Source organism: Littorina saxatilis, unplaced genomic scaffold, assembly GCF_037325665.1.
Source record: "Littorina saxatilis isolate snail1 unplaced genomic scaffold, US_GU_Lsax_2.0 scaffold_228, whole genome shotgun sequence".
Lineage (NCBI taxonomy): Eukaryota > Metazoa > Mollusca > Gastropoda > Littorinimorpha > Littorinidae > Littorina > Littorina saxatilis.
In genome coordinates this window covers 145001-165000 of record NW_027126718.1, presented here as the reverse complement: position 1 = coordinate 165000, position 20000 = coordinate 145001, and the positions used below count along the sequence as shown (strand labels likewise).

Below are 20000 nucleotides of genomic sequence, written 5' to 3'. Positions count from 1 at the left end.
ACAGCATCTTGATTGACAAGCTTGATTTTCCGTAAAAACTGTGGAAAGTCAGAATTTTCAAAAAATGTCCCTGAAAAGCATAAATACTCGAAGCTCAGCGTTCACAAATGAATCAAATGAAAGAATGAAATCGATGATTAGATGCCACAAGACCTTATGTCGAAATACAAACGCCAGTTATGGGATGATATGTCATTTTGGAGAAAACAGAGACGATTTTCTACAGAAACTAGCCTCGCCTTTGCCGATTTTCGTGGGGCCCACCGCAGCCAATTGCTTTCGTTGTGGTCGGCGCTCATAACGAGGGGTTTGCTATGGCTGCGAGTCTTGTGGTCAAAGCAGCACCGTTCTTAAGAGGCGCATGCCTGATAGAACGTTAAAGCTAGTTAAAAAAAAAAAAAAAAAAAGCCTTTCCCTCGCTCAAACTATATAGTCATATTATATATCGATACAAAGCTAAAGACTTTATCTTCACAATTCAGAAGACCAACTTCATGTATATGAATAAGATTAAAAGTTACAAGCGAGATCGGCATAACACTGTCAGTCCGGAAATTTCCGTTCGTAGCGATCAGTGCTGAGTGTCTCTCAAAATCGTAATCACTTTCAGAACATCACAATCCCAATTCACGATGTCTTTGAGTAAAGTGTAAAAAACCCGAAAAAAACACCCAACCAAACACACAAAAAACAAAAACAAACAGAAAATCCACATTTGTGGCTTTGGCTGTGTGATAGTCTAACTGAAATGACTATTCCAACTTGGACCCAAATTCCAACCTTGCGCACGGCCGATTCTAGAATGGACCAGCAACAAGGGTTTCATTCTAGAATGGCACCCCTGTACTTGCGCAGGGTTAGAATTCCAACCTGGACCCGGTCCATTCTAGAATGAAACCGGATTCTAAGTTCGCGCAGAACACATGCACTAACCCCATTATGCCAGACGCCAGGCGGAGCAGCCACTAGATTGCCAATTTTAAAGTCTTCTAGGTATGACCCGGCCCGGGTTCGAACCCACGACTTCCCGATCACGGGGCGGACGCCTTACCACTAGGCCAACCGTGTATGTGCGTACGAGTGTGTGTTTTGTGTGTATGAGATTTGTGTGAGTCAATGTGTGTGTGTGTGTGTGTGTGTGTGTGTGTGTGTGTGTGTGTACATGCGTGCGTATGTACATGTGTGTGTGTGTGTGTGTGTATAAGAGAGAAAGAGAGAAAGAGAGAGAGAGAGAGAGAGAGTGGGTGGGTGGCTGTGTGTTTGTGCGTGTGCGTAAGTGTATGTGTGTGTGTATGTGTGTTTGTTTGTAAAGGTGTGTATGTCCGTCTGTCTATATGTGCGTATGGGGGTGTGTTTTGTGTGTACAGTCAGTGAAGTGTGTGTGAGAGAGTGAGTGCGTGTGAGTGAGTGTGTATGTGTGTATGTGTGTAACTTGGGGTATGTGTGTGTGTGTGTGTGTGTGTGTGTGTGTGTGTGTGTGTGTGTGTGTATGTGTATGTGAGTGTGTGTGTGTGTGTGTGTGTCTGTGTGTGTGTGTGTGTGTGTGTTCGTGTGTGTTTGAGAGAGAGAGAGAGAGAGACACAGAGAGAGAGAGACAGAGAGAGAGAGGTGTGTCTTTCGCTGGGGTATGCAGTGCCTTGGCGTTGCACATCTACTTAATTTTTTTAATTTGTTTTACTAGCCAGTCTTTAGTGGTCCCCACGATGACTAATCCAAGATTTCCAGTGTCAATCTTTGTGTAGTTTCAGGCTGACGTATGGACAACATGTTTTGATATAATAAAAAATAAAAAATAATGCATACTATTTATAAAGCGCGTGTATCCAGGGTGTAAACCCTGCTCAAAGCGCGTGTATCCAGGGTGTAAACCCTGCTCAAAGCGCGTGTATCCAGGGTGTAAACCCTGCTCAAAGCGCGTGTATCCAGGGTGTAAACCCTGCTCAAAGCGCGTGTATCCAGGGTTTAACCCTGCTTAAAGCGCGTGTATCCAGGGTTTAACCCTGTTCAATGCACGTGTATCCAGGGTTTAACCCTGTTCAATGCGCGTGTATCCAGGGTTTAAACCCTGCTCAAAGCGCGTGTATCCAGGGTGTGAACCCTGCTCAAAGCGCGTGTATCCAGGGTGTGAACCCTGCTCAAAGCGCGTGTATCCAGGGTTTAACCCTGCTCAATGCGCGTGTATCCAGGGTTTAACCCTGTTCAATGCGCTGATCTCGCTCGACACGCCTTGTTTGCATCATTGTGGTTGTTTGTATCTGTTTTTATGCTGTTCACTCGGGGTTTTTTTTTTGGTGCTGGAACTAAACTCGGCAACAACAGAAAATTACTGTAAAAGCCGAGTTGGCCGCCTTTTCTGTCATAATAAGTCTGAATGAAATGAAACGGGAATGAATGTTTTGGTTGGGGCCGGTACGAAAATGGGTGCAATAGTTTTTTTGCTGAGTTTAGACAAAGAGGAAAGTGGGTCTGACTACAGCATCATACTTGTGCAGCGCCTTTGCTGAAAGAAACACTCGAAGAGCCGCTTCTGAAGGAAAAGGAAGGGAGTTCCCCCTCAATGCATACTGTGGAGCTGGAAGTGTGTCCATGTGTGGTGAATACTGACCAGGGGATCATCACGCTGGCCGGCATTGCAGTCTGTGTCCCGCCTGAAAACGACAAAACCCACTGTGATCCAGGTACGGCGTGTGTCTTTATGGAACATTATGATCTAACTTCAGGTCTGCTCTCTCGGTATGTGTCAGTATCAGTGTCTGTCTCGCTCTGTTTCGCTGTTTGTCAGGCAGTCTCTCTGTCTAACACTGTCTCCGTCTCTGTCTGTCTGTCTGTCTGTCTGTCTGTCTGTCTGCCTGCCTGTCTGCCTGTCTATCTTTCTGTCTGTTCGTGTTTCTCGCTCTCTCTTAGTCTCTCTCTCTCTCTCTCTGTTTAGAACAACTGATAGATGAAACAAAACTCATGTTTCTTGCATGCATCTCTGTGAATGAATGCATATGCGCTTCTCTGATATCATTAAGGAACAAACAACAACTCCAACAAGTTCCCTCCACTGTATTGGGTCAAACAAATGATACAGTTATGTACCATACACACACAATCATGAAAAGAAAGGTATCAGGGTTATGGATTCAAAACCGGGTACTCACAGGTTTGAAGACATGGAAACAACTATGTGACAATCCCGTGCACAACCTAACACACTAATCTTACCCGGAGTCTATCAAAAATCGCTACCCGTGAGGTAGACAGAAAAACACACACACAGTCCGTGAAATCACTGACACACGATATCCACAGTACAGATACCGACACACGGCTAGTGTGTAAGCGGAAAAAATACAGTCACAGTTCACAGTTAGGATTTGGACCAGACTGCGGCAACCGTTTGATCTAGTTGCTAAATACTAATTATACTTTAATTAAATAGGTTCTACTGAACATGGCTTAACTCAACTAGATCACACACAAAAACTGCCGATATGTCCTTCACTTGAAAAAGTAGCGGTGTACTTGATCTTCCGACTGGCGATCTCGACCTAACCAGTTCACTTCGTCCCGTGACCTTTCTGGGTCCAACTATACGGACTTTCCTGTAGCCTCGCTGCTAGCTTCGTGAAAGTCCCGTCGAACTTCAGCTAAACTGGTCCCAAGAAATAAGATATTCGGCGGCTTCTCAGAGGATTCTTCTTTCCCGGAATCTGGCCGCAATCCTCCTCTCATGGACAGGTTACGCCCCACTGGACAAACATGAAGAGCGGACATCTTGTTTTTACAATCTGTCCTCTACGAACTAGTTTCTGCAATGTAAATCGGTTCAGCTTAAGCGATACACAAAATATCGATATCCGAATGCCTATTAAAGTTACCCGTTAAAGTGCTTTGACAATCGCGTCTCAGAAAACACAAGTAAGGGCTGGAACCTTCTCTTGCATTCTCTCTGGGCATTTACTCCTCCCGCGCGATTACATCGAGACCTTTCTCTTTGATGGACAGTCGTCAAGTGTGCTACTAAACTAGCTACGATTCACGAAGTTTATTGTTCGATGGTTTGTGACCTCTGTTCACTCCGTGCGACACACATTTCCACGTGTATCTTTTTGGCTTTCGTGAATCGTGAAGGACACACATGCTAACTCGGCCTGACCTTGGACCTATATGGATGGTCCATATTAGGTCCAAGGCCTGACTCAGTTGTTAGCTGTTTGATTTCCTTCACAGCATCCATGTACAAATCTTTGGTAAATTGAGGCGGGGTAAGTTAGGATGGACTTGAAATCATCCGAGATTGTATCTTTGTTCTGTTTCAGAGAAAAGAGTGCAGCCTCTCTCCGATCCACAAACGTTGCTAACCTGGAAGAAATTCAGGGACGCGGGTTATGTTGGAACATACAGGGCCACACCGGACGAATGGCACAACACGCAGTTCTCTGGTAAGTCGCAGAGTATGCTGACTTTTTCAGTTTCACTGAAGCTTCGGCATTCCCTGATGAGTCGAGTGTCTTTTCCGACTTCAGTGCTAAGGTATTACGCCTGCTTACTAAAGGTCGTGCCGGATTTACTTTTAAACATCCAGTCAGTGTCACTTTGACTAAGGTTGTGCAGTTATTGGTTATCATGTTCAGGGATTGGTTACATGAAGTTCAGAGCAGCCAACGCTCTGTCAAAACAATTATCATGTGTTTCAGCGGCAACAGACTTGCACAAACGGTCTATCAAATCAGTAATTGGCTGATTAAGATAAGTTTGATACAACTCACCAGCACTGATACAGAAAACTTCAAAAACAGTGTGCCAACGTCACTGCTGCAGGGGGTCACTGCTGCAAGGGGGTGTCTGCGTGCAAAAGCCAACGCAGACCGCGCAGCGCCTCAAAACAAACAACACCCAAGTAGTATCTTTAAAAATGAACGGCAAGGAACGGCAACGTGACTCAATATCGGAGCACAGCGAGCCAGTCTGCGAGCAACACCTCTGGCATGCATACCAAAGAGCTTCTACTGCTAAGCGTACCAGTCGATGATCTTTGTGCATACTTTCTCGTAGTCAACTCCTCACAGAAGCGCATCCGCTTTATTCATACAGTTGTGAGGCCAAGTGTAGGATGGGTGGCGGTGGCGGTGAGAGAAGCGAAAGGAGGTGGAATGTGTTACTGTACCGTGTGCAAAGCTGTATGCTCAGTAAAGGTCATGCCTCGGTTCTGTCAGTCCGAAAAGTTCAGTTAGCGTAACCCAGAACATAATTATTTGGTTCTATATCGTACTTTGCACCGCGCATACGGCCTTGGTCAATACATATGAAACAAAGCCCCCCCCTCGGACCGACAAAACAGCTGGTCTGTCAACAACCCATCAAACATCTTATAATATCTGCTTGCGTCTGGCCTTCACATTTATCCTGCTCGCTTGGGTTGGCGTCTTCTTTTTAAAGCTGCTATCTACAGGCAGAGAACGTTGGCATCTTTGCAGTCTCAAAACGACACGGCCCAGAAATAAACTCGGTGTGTTTCGAAGTTGGTTCTTAGCTGGGCAATATTTCTGCGTCGGAGTGTGTTTTCGATAAGTCAACCTATCGTGGTATACTACGTATGTTACAGATTTGCACAAAAAATGTTTGACCATTTCGCGTAATCGGCAAAACGCTGCCCACTACGCGAAATCGGCAGCGTTTTGCCGAAATCGCGTAAAGGCCTCTAAAACTTGCCTATTTCGCGAATTCGGCAGCCGATTACGCGGAATCGGCAATAGTGAGTTTAGTGTCTATGTGTGTGTGTGTGTATGTGTGTGTATGTGTGTGTGTGTGTGTGTGCTCTCTCTCTCTCTCTCTCTCTCTCTCTCTCTCTCTCTCTCTCTCTCTCTCTCTCTCTCTCTCTCTCTCGCGCGCGCACGCTAACAGTGTCGATGACAGTATAACAGAAAAGAACACGAGCCACACACAGGGTGGTTTGTGAGCATATCCTCAGGAAATACTTGTTCTCGTGTGCCCGCATTGTCAATCAAACAAGGGGCCTTAGTGATTGAAACTCACAAACAATACCTACTTTAAACTTTTAGTTTAAGCTGTTATTTTGCTGACAGGAGACGAACAGTCAGCATGGACGGCAAGCATCATGCGCGTTTTGATGAAAAAATGACAAAAGAAAAGTTTTCCAAGGACACATTGCCCAACGCAGACGACTAACCGGTACATGGTGAATGTCTTGTCCGGCGATGGAGATCGAAAGAACAGAAACGTTTACTACAGCACAATCCGAATGTTCCCAGGCAGATCCCAGATCTCAAGAAGAACAGAATGACAGACTAGTACATCTGATGACCCCACAGTTGCTTATGACATGAAGAAGATAAGGGCGTGCCGAGCGGAGGCTGTCTTCAAGCAATGTCAAACAACCCTCCCTAAACGTCGGGGACTATGTCCTACTTCCAGTGTCGGAGTTTGACAGGGGTCGACTCGACGCCAGAAATATCCCTGTGCCCGTATGCTTATGGGGGAAGTTCGCGAAAACTCCCGAAGTTTTGAGTGACATCGGAAGAACTTGCCTCACTTTCGTATGCATGGGCCGGAAGAAGGGCTTACTTCGAAGCAAAGCGAGGAAGTAATTGATGGTAGTTTGCGACAACTTCCTACGTTTTGAGCGACATCGGAAGTACATCCTCAATTTCGCATGCATGGGACGGAAAAAGTGCTTACTTTTGAAGCAAGCGAGGAAGTAAGTGAGGGTAATTGTACTACAGCGAAACCCAGGAGTAAACACGCTGCTTCCAAAGTTTCTCAGTGCAAAATAGCAGGGCTTTTCTTCGGTTTTTCATATAAAACCGATCTAACGCAAATGAAAGTCCCAAAGAGAGAAAATAGAAAGAAAAGTTGTATCTCGTGCGTGCATTTCGTGTAAATTTCCCTGAATACAAACCTGTTGCCAGCTTTGACTTTTGTTCGTTCTGGGTCACTGCCCACCACTCTTAAAATTTCATCCCCGCTTACAGGAGGGGGTGTTTCTATGTAAATGGACGTCTTTGTGTGCATGTGTGAGTGTGTGTTTGTGTGAGAGTGTGCGTGTGCGTGTGTTTGTGGGTGTGTGTGTGTGCGTGCGTGCGTGCGTGTGTAGGTGTGCGTCTGTTCATTCATTCATTCCACGGTTTGCAGTGCACATGTGTGTGTGTGGAGGGTGTGTGTGTGTGTGTGTGTGTGTGTGTGTGTGTGTGTGTGTGAAAGTGTTTGTATGTATTTGTGCGAGTGCCTGCCTGTGCGTGCGTGCGTGTATAATTGTGCGTTTGTTTGTGTGCGTGTGCGTGTGTGTGTGTGTTCGACGGTGTGTGTGTGTGTGTGTTCGACGGTGTGTGTGTGTGTGTGTGCAAGCCCCACCCCACCCCACACACACACACACTATGGTATGAGCTGATTATTTGCGCCTCGATATTTTATTTATTTTCTTACGTTTTATGTTGTTTGTTGTGATTCACCACACCCGAGTTTCTCGAAATTGAGACAATAAAGTGTTCTATGTCTATGTCTATAGATGTCTAACACACATGCACACACGCGCGTAGGATAAACACATCCAATCTTGACTTTCAACTTTACATAAACATACAGCCTGTTCACAATTAACGAGGACAAACATAATTTACTTACACCTAAGTACAATTTATCTTTTGTAAAAATTTGGACACACATTTTCCCAATTAATATGAAAGTTACTGAACTTATCTTCTTTTCACTACACCTTATATCGTCTTGATTCCCCAAAAAACTTGAGTTCTGCCTTTTTAAATTGACCAGTAGCCCAAAACTTTCGCTCTAACCAAACAGTTTTACCGATACACAATCATTAAAAAAAATTAAAAAAAAGAGGTTTAACATAACCGACTTCGCTACCACATAAACAAAAAAAGTTTTATTCTCCCCAACATTCTGGTCAACAAAATCATTATTACAGACTCATTCAATTTCAAGACAATCATCACAGCTTTGAACAGACCATTTCGTTCAACCAGTCAAAAACAACAACTTGAACTATGGGACGAGTTCCATTATATTTTTGTATGTCCTTTTTTTACCAATTATAGAAAACAGTTGTTACGGTGCTATTATTATGCCCGCCCCAATTCAGTTAAATTCAGAGAGCTTTTTTCCACTACAAAAAAGAGTTTATTGCTAAAACTCGCAAAGTTCATGACACTTGTCATGGACTGTTTGAGAAGCGAGTAAAATTTAATTCTCTTTTAGCTTTATACTCCGTTATCTGTTTTGTGTTGTTTGTAATAGTATTTTTGTCCTTATGTTAACCCACCCATCACCCCCCCCCCTCTCCCTTCCCCCCATTTCCCATAGTAAAGAAATGTATGTAATCACTTTGCACTTGTAGTGTTTTATTATTATTATTATTATTATTATTATTATTATTATTATTATTATTATTATTATTATTATTATTTATTATTATTATTGTTGAATTGTTTCTTGTATTGTTTTTGCTCTCCCTCACCCCTCAACTCCCTTTTCTGTACATAGTCTGATTTCTTTTTGTTTTAGTTCCTTTTATTTGGTGTTAAATGAAATGTGTTTTTATTGTGTTTTTTAATTTTCCATGTACCCTCACGGGGTTTTATTGGAATAAATAAAACTTGACTTGACTTGTAAAAGCTACAGCGCGATCAACGTTCGCCCATTTACGAACTCGCGATGAGATTTGTTTCTTCTGGTCGCCAAGCCTACCGTTTACAAACGCATGCGCGCTAATTGGGATTCCCCCAATTTCCTCGACCTTGACCTCAGGACTCTCGAAGCCACTACTTCGGCGTTCAAGTTAGCTCGTGCATACCGAGTAGCTGGCAACTTTGCTTCCAAAGTTACCACTTTCAAAGTTAATTTCATCATTTATACGACGATATCGCATCTTAAAGGTCCTTACCCATCTAAAAGAAACCTCCAACGCATGCTACAATTGCCTGACATTCTGGTTTTAAAGGCAGCTCATTGGAAAATGAGCTCAGACACAATAATGAAGACGTGAAATGCGTCAATCGAGCAACTGTCGTAACTTGGCTACAATGAGACGGTCGGCTACCTTGCACCATAGACACGAACTGTGACATTCTTGTTTAATTTAGGTGAAAAGCTTGAAACAGAGGGGCTTAAAACCGACAGTACGATCATTTACTGACCGAAAAAACCGTGCTCGAGTCATTCGGCGAAGGTGGTGAGCTTTCAAACTACCACGACTGAATAACTGATAACACATCTTTGCATAGAGTTTTTTCTAGACGAGTAGCATAGTGCAGTGGTTACGGATTCGGAGTTTCAATCCGACGCTCTGGGTTCAAGTGCCGCTGGGAACGACATAAAAAAAAAATATTTTTAATTAACCTTTTTCTTAATAGACCTCAATTGCATTCAGACTGCAACAATCGGTTTTTGCCTCTGTGTTAATTTTTTTAAACGACGGTAAAGAAACTGTCCTATGCTTTAAAAAAAAATCGAATCTTGACTTTTAACTGTACATAACCATGCATCGCCATCGTAATCAAAAATTAACGAGGGAAAACAAATTAAAACACCGATGAACAGTATTGTCTTTTCTAAACTTCTTGACAGACATTTCCCCAATAAATAAGGAACAAGTCACTAAACTTAGTTATTTACGGTCTACTGCATAATGTTCTTCCTTTTAAACTTTACCAGTAACCCAAAGTTTCTCTATAACCAATCTATGTTTGTCCAACAAAGAGTTTTACCGATATAAAATTATTAAACACAAGTTCAACATGGCTTAAAATTGCAGTAATTGTTGTACTTATTGTGAGAACGAAATTGATTATTTTTTTTTTCCCAACATTATGTTCACTTGGAAATGCGTTGAGGATAAAGTGATTTGTAAATATAATATGATTACTAACAATTACCGAAAAGGAAGTTTTTTTGGGCGTGTTTAAAATACATTTAGAAATAGTATTGTTAACGATATAGGTACATTTAAAGTAGAAAAATTAATATAAAAAACAGAAAAAAAGCAAAGAAAAACAGATTAATGAAGAGGGATACTCCCCGCAAAAAAAAAAAGAAGAAAAAAAGGGTTGAAGCAAGCAGCTGAGATTCAACAACAAAAAACACACACAAAAAAGTTCAACATAATCATTTACTCTTCTCCTAACATTCAGGCCAACAAAGTCATTGCCATAGGCAGTCATTCGATTCCAAGACAATCGTCACTGGTTTGAACCGACCCTTTCGTTTAACCATTCAAACAAGAAAAGCAAACGCTCGATCGAGTCACTTTCGCAGTTCTGAATATTATATGAGGCATCAGATGGACAGGAAGAAATTGCTATTCACAACACAATACAGATGTAAATAATTTGATGTAAAGAATAATCCTATAAAGTTTGAATCAAATCCGATGAATAGTTTCAGAGATATGATATTTCAATTTTTTTCCTTCAAGACATACCTGTGACCTTGAAAAAGGTCAAAGGTCACCAAAGCAGACGTCAAAGTGTAGAGGTCACTGGGAGTCACGTTCACATAAAATTTGAGCCCGGTCACTTTTATAGTTTCCGAGAAAAGCCCAACGTTAAGTTGTGTGTTGCCGAACAGAAAAGGCTAGTTATCTCCCTTGTTTTTCTGATAACGTTCGTAAAAGGCTACAGATGTAAATACTTTGATGTAAAGAATAATCCTACAAAGTTTCAATCACATCCGATGAACTTTGTCAAAGATATAAAATGTCTAATTTTTCCTTTGACGCTGACCTGTGACCTTGAAAAAGGTCAAAGGTCAACGAAACCATCGTTAAAGTGTAGAGGTCATTGGAGGTCACGACTAAACAAAATATGAGCCCGATCGCTTTGATAGTTTCCGAGAAAAGTCCAACGTTAAGGTGGTGTCTACGGACGGCCGGCCGGCCGGACAGACTAACACTGACCGATTACATAGAGTCACATTTTCTCAAGTGACTCAAAAACAACAGCAATAACGCTGTTAGTACTACAGCGTGCTCAACGTTCGCCTTTTTGAACTCGCGATGAGATTTGTTTCTTCTGGTGGCAAGCTTACCGTTAACAAACGCATGCGTACTAGTTGGGATTCCACTAATTTTCGCGACCATGACCGAATACTCTCGAAGTCACCACTCCGGCGTTCATGCATAGTGAACAGTTGAAAAGTTAACTTCGGGAGTTCCCACTTCCAAAAGAGGCCTTTACTTCCAGTGTTTCTGACTACCTCCTCATGCATACGGGCCCTGGAGTCGTGTCGGAAATCACTGAACACGGGGCGTATAGGATCGCTACAAAGCACGGCGTCGTCAATACTGCTTATTCCAGAAACCAGTAACAGAAGGCAGATTGTCAAATCCTACAGCTTGAAGATACAAACCCGGCCGTTTCTTCCTTTAGAAAGATCGCTACTATGCATTCCGCCCATGGTGGCCAGGGGTATTCAAAATGCGCCTGTCAGACATCCTGCAACTCCAAGAGATGCGCTTGTAGAAAAAGCGGCACTCGCTGCCACAGTCATGTCACCCGAAAAACAGCTAATGTAAAAACAAATAAAAGTTACTACCAAACTGCTTGTCAGCCAAACTATAACCTGTGTTTGTGGTACTGAAAGATGAAAATAGCAGCAACTGGTATTGTTCAGGAGCGTTCTTTTTCACAATTTTGCGTACTTCGTTATGTTCATCTATTTGTTTATCTGTTCCTATTATCGTGCTTTTCTCTTTTTTCGAAAATTAAATGTTTGCCTCGTTTGCATTACTAGTATAATGTGTGTGTGTGTGTGTGTGTGTGTGTGTGTGTGTGTGTGTGTGTGTGTGTGTGTGTGTGTGTGTGTCTGAGTGTGTGTGCGTTCGTGCTAAAATGTATATTATCACAGTCATGGTCAGTATCGACAACACACACACACACACACACACACACACACACACACACACACACACACACACACACACACACATACACACACACATACACACTAAACTCGCTATTGCCGATTTCGCGTAATGGGCAACTTGCCCATTACGCGAAATCGGCTGCCGATTCCGCGTAATCGGCTGCCGAATTCGCGAAATAGGCAGGTTTTAGAGGCCTTTACTCGAATTCGGCAAAACGCTGCCGATTTCGCGTATTGGGCAGCGTTTTACCGATTACGCGAAATGGGCAAACATATTACCCATGTAAGTTCCTTCAGTTTGAGAAACATGGGTCTGCACGGCCCCACAATGCTGTCCGTGCGTAGTGTAAACATGACTTTTGTTTTTGTAATTACTTCTCGCTAAAATGTAATTATCTTTTAGGACATAAGAGCTTTTTATGTGTCTGAGGCATTCTTAAAAGCTCATTAAAATATTCCAACTGGTTTAAGAGATATTTGCAATTAAACACCCTTCTGGGTCCACAGAAGCTGTAATTCCGTACACACGGATACTCTAGCTGGCACAGTTTGTGGGGTGGGATCGGTATGATGTACTTCATGGTGTGCTTGGAAATATGAGCGTTGATTGGTGGTACAGCCGAGCCGAATGTTTACTGCGGATCTCTCCCCGTGTTTTGTTATCACATTATTCCCTGCGATAATTCAGTGAGACGGCGTGCCGAGTATCGCTGTACGGCAGTTGTGATTACTGAGTGAATATGCGCAGTGAGGTTGAACGAAGCAGGTGGTTATGGTACCTTCCATGCTGGGAACGTGCACGTGTTCTGCTTGTCAAAAGTAATACATGTGCATCAGTGTGTTTGGTGAATTGATAACTACGTAAGTAAGAGAACACATTTTTTTCATTCCTGCCACTGAGGAATTTCAACAGTTTAAAATCATTTTGACTGTGTCCACAGGTTCCAATAGCGAAAGGCGACGGCGTGCAACCACCACCGATCAAATTACGTCTTACATTATTGGCGAAAACACCACCTGTGACCGACTTGACCAAAACGTGTACTGCAATGGTCCGCTGCCATCAGGCACAGATTTCAGGTGTGTATCATAATCACACCCCTCCCCCTACTTTTTACCTTTACCCCTGCTACCATGGATGAATGAGGTGCACCTTTTTGATATATGTCTGTAGTGCGACTTCGCGATGAAATTAGGTGTACCAACGAACTGTAGTGGTGGACATGAAACGTGACTACTTTTCCTTCGCATTGCGAACATTTGATACTTCGCGACGAAAAGGAAGGAACAACGTTTGATGACGAGATCGTTGGTACATAGGTTTCCATTGCGATGATGTTCCATATACCTCTGCGATTCGAATATGTTGGCTTTGCCGGATGTATGTGCATGTTTTTATTGGCAAGTGGCTAAGTGTTGCAGTACAATTTGAAGTGCAGGACGGCGGGGATGTAGCTCAGTCGGTAGCGCGCTGGATTTGTATCCAGTTGGCCGCTGTCAGCGTGAGTTCGTCCCCACGTTCGGCGAGAGATTTATTTCTCAGAGTCAACTTTGTGTGCAGACTCTCCTCGGTGTCCGAACACCCCCCGTGTGTACACGCAAGCACAAGACCAAGTGCACACGAAAAAGATCCTGTAATCCATGTCAGAGTTCGGTGGGTTATAGAAACACGAAAATACCCAGCATGCTTCCTCCGAAAACGGCGTATGGCTGCCTTAATGGCGGGGTAAAAAACCGGTCATACACGTACAATTCCACTCGTGCAAAAAACATGAGTGTATGTGGGAGTTTCAGCCCACGAACGCAGAAGAAGAAGTGCAGGTTATTATCAACAGATTGCACACACATATTGCAGACACCGACTGCATCTTTACCTTTGTATCCAGTTCACAAGTCTTGTCTTTGCTGAAATGTACGTGAATGTGTAATTTAGATATTATTAGCTGTTGTCGGGTTTTCCGACTAAAGTTATGTCGAATGTAGTAAAGGTAAGGGTTATTTAGAGTTGTATTTCCAGTCAATGGATTTGATATTTGATACAATTACGTTCCATATACAAACACGCTTTGTTCGGTGTTATTATCCGAGTGATTGTAAATATAACTAATCAACCACGAACTTACTTTTGACATTACTGAGTATAACGATTTAAAACACTGAATTTCAAGGCAAACATGGTGACTTGTCTTTGATATTGTGAAAGTTGGTTCTCCTTATCAAGGCAGTCACAATAGAGTAGGGGGAAATACGGCCTCATGACAATTTGTGTATTTTTTTTGTTTTTTTGTTTACCGAATCACGTGAGAAATCACTTGAGCCAGGATACAGCAGTGTTGGGCCGCCCGTTTTCGAAACAACTTAAAAATGAAATGTTCAAAGAGGTTGCTGAATCTAAAATTGTGAAATTTTACTAACTTTCACACGGTTCCATTATTTCCCGGTGCGATTCGTGAATTATTAAGCTTCCCACACTTTCAGGGATTAATGACCTTCTGTCACGCACACATGCATAAAACACGCACGCAGTCTGTCATCCACGACTCAAAACAATCTTACTCTTTCGACTACAAAACACGAGTTGACACGAACAGTAGATTAAGGACGTTTCTTACAAACAATCAATTATACATAACATAAATACACACACAACTCACTATACAGCAATATCCACAACGACAACAAAGATCAACCAGCATTAAAGCCCATAACAACAAAGAATAATTATTTAAAAACTTTCATACCTCTCTCTTTCGCCCAGTTCACAATGACGTTAATGTTCCTGCACTTTTAGCTGTTCGGACGGGCTAAGGCTAATGTTACCGTGCTTGCGTATCCGAAATCGTTCATGAACTGGAGTCAACGAGGCCGTAGTGCGAAGCGACAGGAGTCATCTGTGACGTCAAGTCCTTGCCAGGCGAGCAGTGCCGTCGTCGAAAGTGGAGCGGCAGACATCATCAGTCTCCTCAGTATAAGGCCATTTCAGAGTAGCCTCCGCATGGTGAAACACAACAACCTGGAATGGTGAACGTAAGACTTAGTTCACTGTAACAGTAACATCGCCCACCCGTCCTTATAACTTAACAACCAAGTGCAGGATTAAATGGACATAACTCTCTACTCTCACTCTCATGCATCTCGAACACACATACCAACGGACTTATACATTTAATTCTGCTAAGTATGAAGTCCAACGAATAATACCAACTTCCTTCTATAAGCAAAACTGTCAAACACTCTCCTTTCAACCAAAACATAGTCATTCAATAACATACCAAACCATTCCCCAAAACAAACTCACAAATTCATACCGTTCAAGTACAAAGTTACAAACACGCACGTGCACACTATACATTCCGCCATCTTGGATTGACCGGTTTTCATAAGTCAATAAACAAATCTAAACCTGAGAATAATTTAACTGTAACACACACAACATAATATTTAATGATTACATACCACATCCTGGTTGTATTGAAGTAGCCATACATATCCCCTGCCGTTGATAACAGGTTCCGGCATCTGCTCTACGCAAACAGACCCTACGTTCAACGAAGAACGGATTCGCTTGGAACGCAAGCTATCTTCCCTCGGCTAAAGGCAAAGAACGAATGAATAACAAGTCGCGTAAGGCGAAAATACAATATTTAGTCAAGTAGCTGTCGAACTCACAGAATGAAACTGAACGCAATGCCATTTTTCAGCAAGACCGTAGACTCGTAGCATCGTCAGTCCACCGCTCATGGCAAAGGCAGTGAAATTGACAAGAAGAGCGGGGTAGCAGTTGCGCTAAGAAGGATAGCACGCTTTTCTGTACCTCTCTTTGTTTTAACTTTCTGAGCGTGTTTTTAATCCAAACATATCATATCTATATGTTTTTGGAATCAGGAACCGACAAGGAATAAGATGAAAGTGTTTTTAAATTGATTTGGACAATTTAATTTTGATAATAATTTTTATATATTTAATTTTCAGAGCTTGTTTTTAATCCGAATATAACATATTTATATGTTTTTGGAATCAGCAAATGATGGAGAATAAGATAAACGTAAATTTGGATCGTTTTGAAAATTTTTATTTTTTTTTACAATTTTCAGATTTTTAATGACCAAAGTCATTAATTAATTTTTAAGCCACCAAGCTGAAATGCAATACCGAACCCCGGGCTTCGTCGAAGATTACTTGACCAAAATTTCAACCAATTTGGTTGAAAAATGAGGGCGTGACAGTGCCGCCTCAACTTTCACGAAAAGCCGGATATGACGTCATCAAAGACATTTATCAAAAAAATGAAAAAAACGTTCGGGGATTTCATACCCAGGAACTCTCATGTCAAATTTCATAAAGATCGGTCCAGTAGTTTAGTCTGAATCGCTCTACACACACACACACACACACACAGACAGACAGACGCACATACACCACGACCCTCGTTTCGATTCCCCCTCGATGTTAAAATATTTAGTCAAAACTTGACTAAATATAAAAAGGAGTATCTTCGAGCTCGAATTTTACTCTGAGTTCACCTTACAAAATACAAGTAAAATACACGTGAAATACCTGAGCACGAGCTCCACGAGACACTTGAAGTTAACCAGCGTCTTCCTGTGACAGGTGAAATAGAGGAACACAGGCGCTCCAATACAATACCTTCAACACCACAGCATAAAAGTATACTAATAATAAAGCCGCTTGTGACACCTTCACACACAACAAATGTCTGACCCTCGTGAAATATCAAGGTCACAGCTGTTTCAAATGTTTGTGTGTGTGTTTTGTTGTTTGTTTGTTATTTTAACTTTCGTTTTTGATTTTTTTTTTTAATATGCTTTTTTAAATGTGCATAATTTACAACCTCCGATGAGTTTCACACAATGTTCAAATTTGATTGACATCCGCGACTGACGAAGTGGCTGCATCCTACCCATGCGGGGGGGGGGGGGGGGGGGGGGGGGGGGGGGGGGCGGGTCAATTGAGAGATTATGTTACAACAAAAGTATTACTTTGGAGACTTGTGCTTGTACACGCTGGATGATGAACGCATTGGTAGAACTTGTTCATTGTTTTCATGGGTCTTTAACTGTGAGCCCTGATTATTCATCTTATGTGTATTCTCTCATTTCAGAAACCGTTTGAGGTACGAGTAATACCACGAGCTAGACGCGAACCAATGTTGAATAAACTAAATGTACATTTCAGTTAAGAGAAATGGAAAAAGGCAGAGACCTAAAAGGGATGGGAGGATGTGTGTGTGTGTTGAGAGAGAGAGAGAGAGAGAGAGTGAGAGAGAGAGAGAGAGAGAGAGAGAAAGAGAGAGAGAGAGAGTGAGAGAGAGAGAGAGAGAGAGTACAGCTTGTGTCAAATTAACCTATAAACGTATGTACAATTTCAACACTTTAGCTTCTAGTTTGGTCTAAGTAATACATGCCTGCCACTTTGAGAGAAAATCCAAAATATAAACTTGCCGAACAATTGCAAATGGCAGTAAACATTTTGGAGAATGTGTAATAATTACTCTGAGAAATACTATTATGAATGCACAGTCAGCGCACATATTATTAACAATGCCACAAAAATGTTGCAACATTAACTGCATGCTGTGTCGAAAATGTTGCAACATTAACTGCATGCTGTGTCGTTGGACACTTACAATCATCTTATGCTTTTTGGTTAGGCCGAAGCCAGGCTTTGGTTTAGGCGTTGTCTCCATTCCTCTTGGTTTGATTTGTGTTCCTTTTGTTTTCCCCTCGCCCACTGGGTCCATTTGTCCTTGTTTATTGTACTTGTCTATTGTACTTGTCTATTGTACTTGTTTATTGTACTTGTCTATTGTACTTGTCTATTGTACTTGTTTATTGTACTTGTCTATTGTACTTGTCTATTGTACTTGTCTATTGTACTTGTCTATTGTACTTGTCTATTGTACTTGTCTATTGTACTTGTCTATTGTACTTGTCTATTGTACTTGTCTATTGTACTTGTCTATTGTACTTGTCTATTGTACTTGTCTATTGTACTTGTCTATTGTACTTGTCTATTGTACTTGTCTATTGTACTTGTCTATTTGTTTCGCCTTTTGTCTTCTCTCTTGGAATATTTAATAATAATAATAATAAAGTGTATTTATATTGCGCCTATCCCTTACAAAAAACAAAAATATTTGGCTCTAAGCGCATTACAACATGTGAAGGACTTGGTACAATCAAGTCTGACAAGTACAACAGCACAATATACAGTCGGTCTCTTAGGTAAAAGCAGCTTCGACAGTTAAACACTTCTACTAAAAGATCCTCTAACAATTTACAAACATAGTTAAAGAACATCGAGTTAATAGGAATTAAAAAAAAAGGTTCTTATAATAAAACTATCTAGCGAACGACGAAGAAGAAGAAGAATAAAACTATCAATGTCAATGTATAACAAGTCATTCAACGTAAATGGCCAAAGAACAACAATAAAACAATGGTGATAAAACAGTTATACTCAATGGCTAATAACGAGGCAGAGTTAAATAGTATCGACACAAGATTAAAACAAAACATATTTCTGGAGACGAATTAACAACAATAAAGCAATGGTGATAAAACAGTTTTACTCAATGGCTAATAGCGAGGCAGAATTAAATAGTATCGACACAAGATTTAAACTAAACATATTCCTGGAGACGCATTTAATAATTATACATGTATCAAATAATCAATGTACAAAATACAGCCCTCGCAAGCAACCCGCCCCCAGCCGGCCCACAGCGCGCTACGATGGCAAGCGACCCCTCTCCTTAATGTGGCAAATACTGAACAGTGCACACAACCAATTACTCGCATATACTCGTGTCGCTCACTCGCACACACACACAAACACACACACGGACAACATCGAATCACTCGCACAGGCTAGGGGTTGAAGTATTCCCGGAAGAGGTGTGTTTTTAGAGAGGACTTGAAGGAAGGGAGAGAGGTAGAAAGGCGGACAGACATGGGCAGAGAGTTCCAAATAGAGGGAGCTGTGTAGGTAAAGGCGCGCTTGCCGAAAGCGTTCAGTTTGACGCGTGGGACAACAAGGTGCCCTGCGTCAGCGGATCTGAGGTTGCGTGTGGGGACGTGTGGCTTTAAGAGCGAAGACAGGTAAGAAGGGGCAGAGTCTTGAAGGCTACGGTAACACAGGGTAGCTATTTTATATGTAATGCGTGCTTTGATTGGTAGCCAGTGAAGGGTCATGAGGAGAGGGGTGACATGGTCGCGCTTGCGCTTGCGCAGCACAAGACGTGCTGCATTGTTCATGATGCGCTGTAGGCGGTCTAGCTTGGCGTCTGGGAGGCCGGCTAGGAGCGAGTTGCAGTAATCCAGTCTCGACAAAATAAAAGCCGAAACCAGTGTCTTGGTTGCGTCGAGGGAAAGAAGGTGTCTGATTTGGCTAATCCTCCGCATTTCAAGAAAGGCGGTTCTGCAGAGTGAGTTGATGTGGGCGTCCATTGACAGGTTACTGTCAAGGTGGACACCCAGGTTTTTTACTTTGGTGCTGAATGTGACTGTGGTATCAGAAAGGGTAAGACTGGATGTTTCTGAAAGAAGCTTTAACTTTGATTGTTTGCCAACTGGCATGATCTCTGTCTTATCATCATTCATCTTGAGCTTGTTGACTGTCATCCACTGTTTGATGGAATCGCTGCATGATTCTATTGACTGCACTAACTCTGTAAACTGTTTGGTGTGTGCGGATTTTTGTAGTTGAGTGTCGTCTGCGAACATGTGGTACAGGACATTGTGGTGCTTTATGACTTTGCTTAACGGCTGCATGTACATAGTGAATAACACTGGGCCTAACACAGATCCTTGTGGGACACCATACTTTAATATGGTGTCCTCGGAGTGCTTATTCTGGATCACAACAGCCTGAGTGCGTCCAGTCAGGTAGGAGCAGAACCACCCCAGAGCCGTGCCTGTTATGCCGAATGTGGTGTTCAACCTTGCCAGCAGTATATCGTGGTCAAGGGTGTCGAACGCTGCGGATAGGTCCAACAGGGCCAGAAGCGAAACAGAGCCGCTGTCACAAGCAGTGAGAAGATCATTCGCTACCTTAAGTAGGGCTGTTTCAGTGCTGTGATCTGCGCGGTAGGCGGA

The 20000-nt window shown here is 42.3% G+C and overlaps 2 protein-coding genes across 2 annotated transcripts in view; both read left to right on the top strand.

The window, feature by feature from the left end:
- Positions 1-3201, top strand: part of LOC138955219 (uncharacterized) — a 17870-nt gene extending 14669 nt beyond the window's left edge. Inside the window, exons 7-8 of the mRNA XM_070326871.1 lie at positions 2493-2678; positions 3146-3201. Of these exons, the coding sequence (XP_070182972.1) occupies positions 2493-2678; positions 3146-3201 (242 nt within the window). The remainder of the gene's footprint in view (positions 1-2492; positions 2679-3145) is intronic.
- A 1101-nt stretch (positions 3202-4302) lies between these two features.
- Positions 4303-20000, top strand: part of LOC138955217 (receptor-type tyrosine-protein phosphatase O-like) — a 30935-nt gene continuing 15237 nt past the window's right edge. The window contains exons 1-2 of the mRNA XM_070326870.1: positions 4303-4427; positions 12825-12963. The gene's annotated coding sequence lies outside the window, so the exon portion shown is untranslated. The remainder of the gene's footprint in view (positions 4428-12824; positions 12964-20000) is intronic.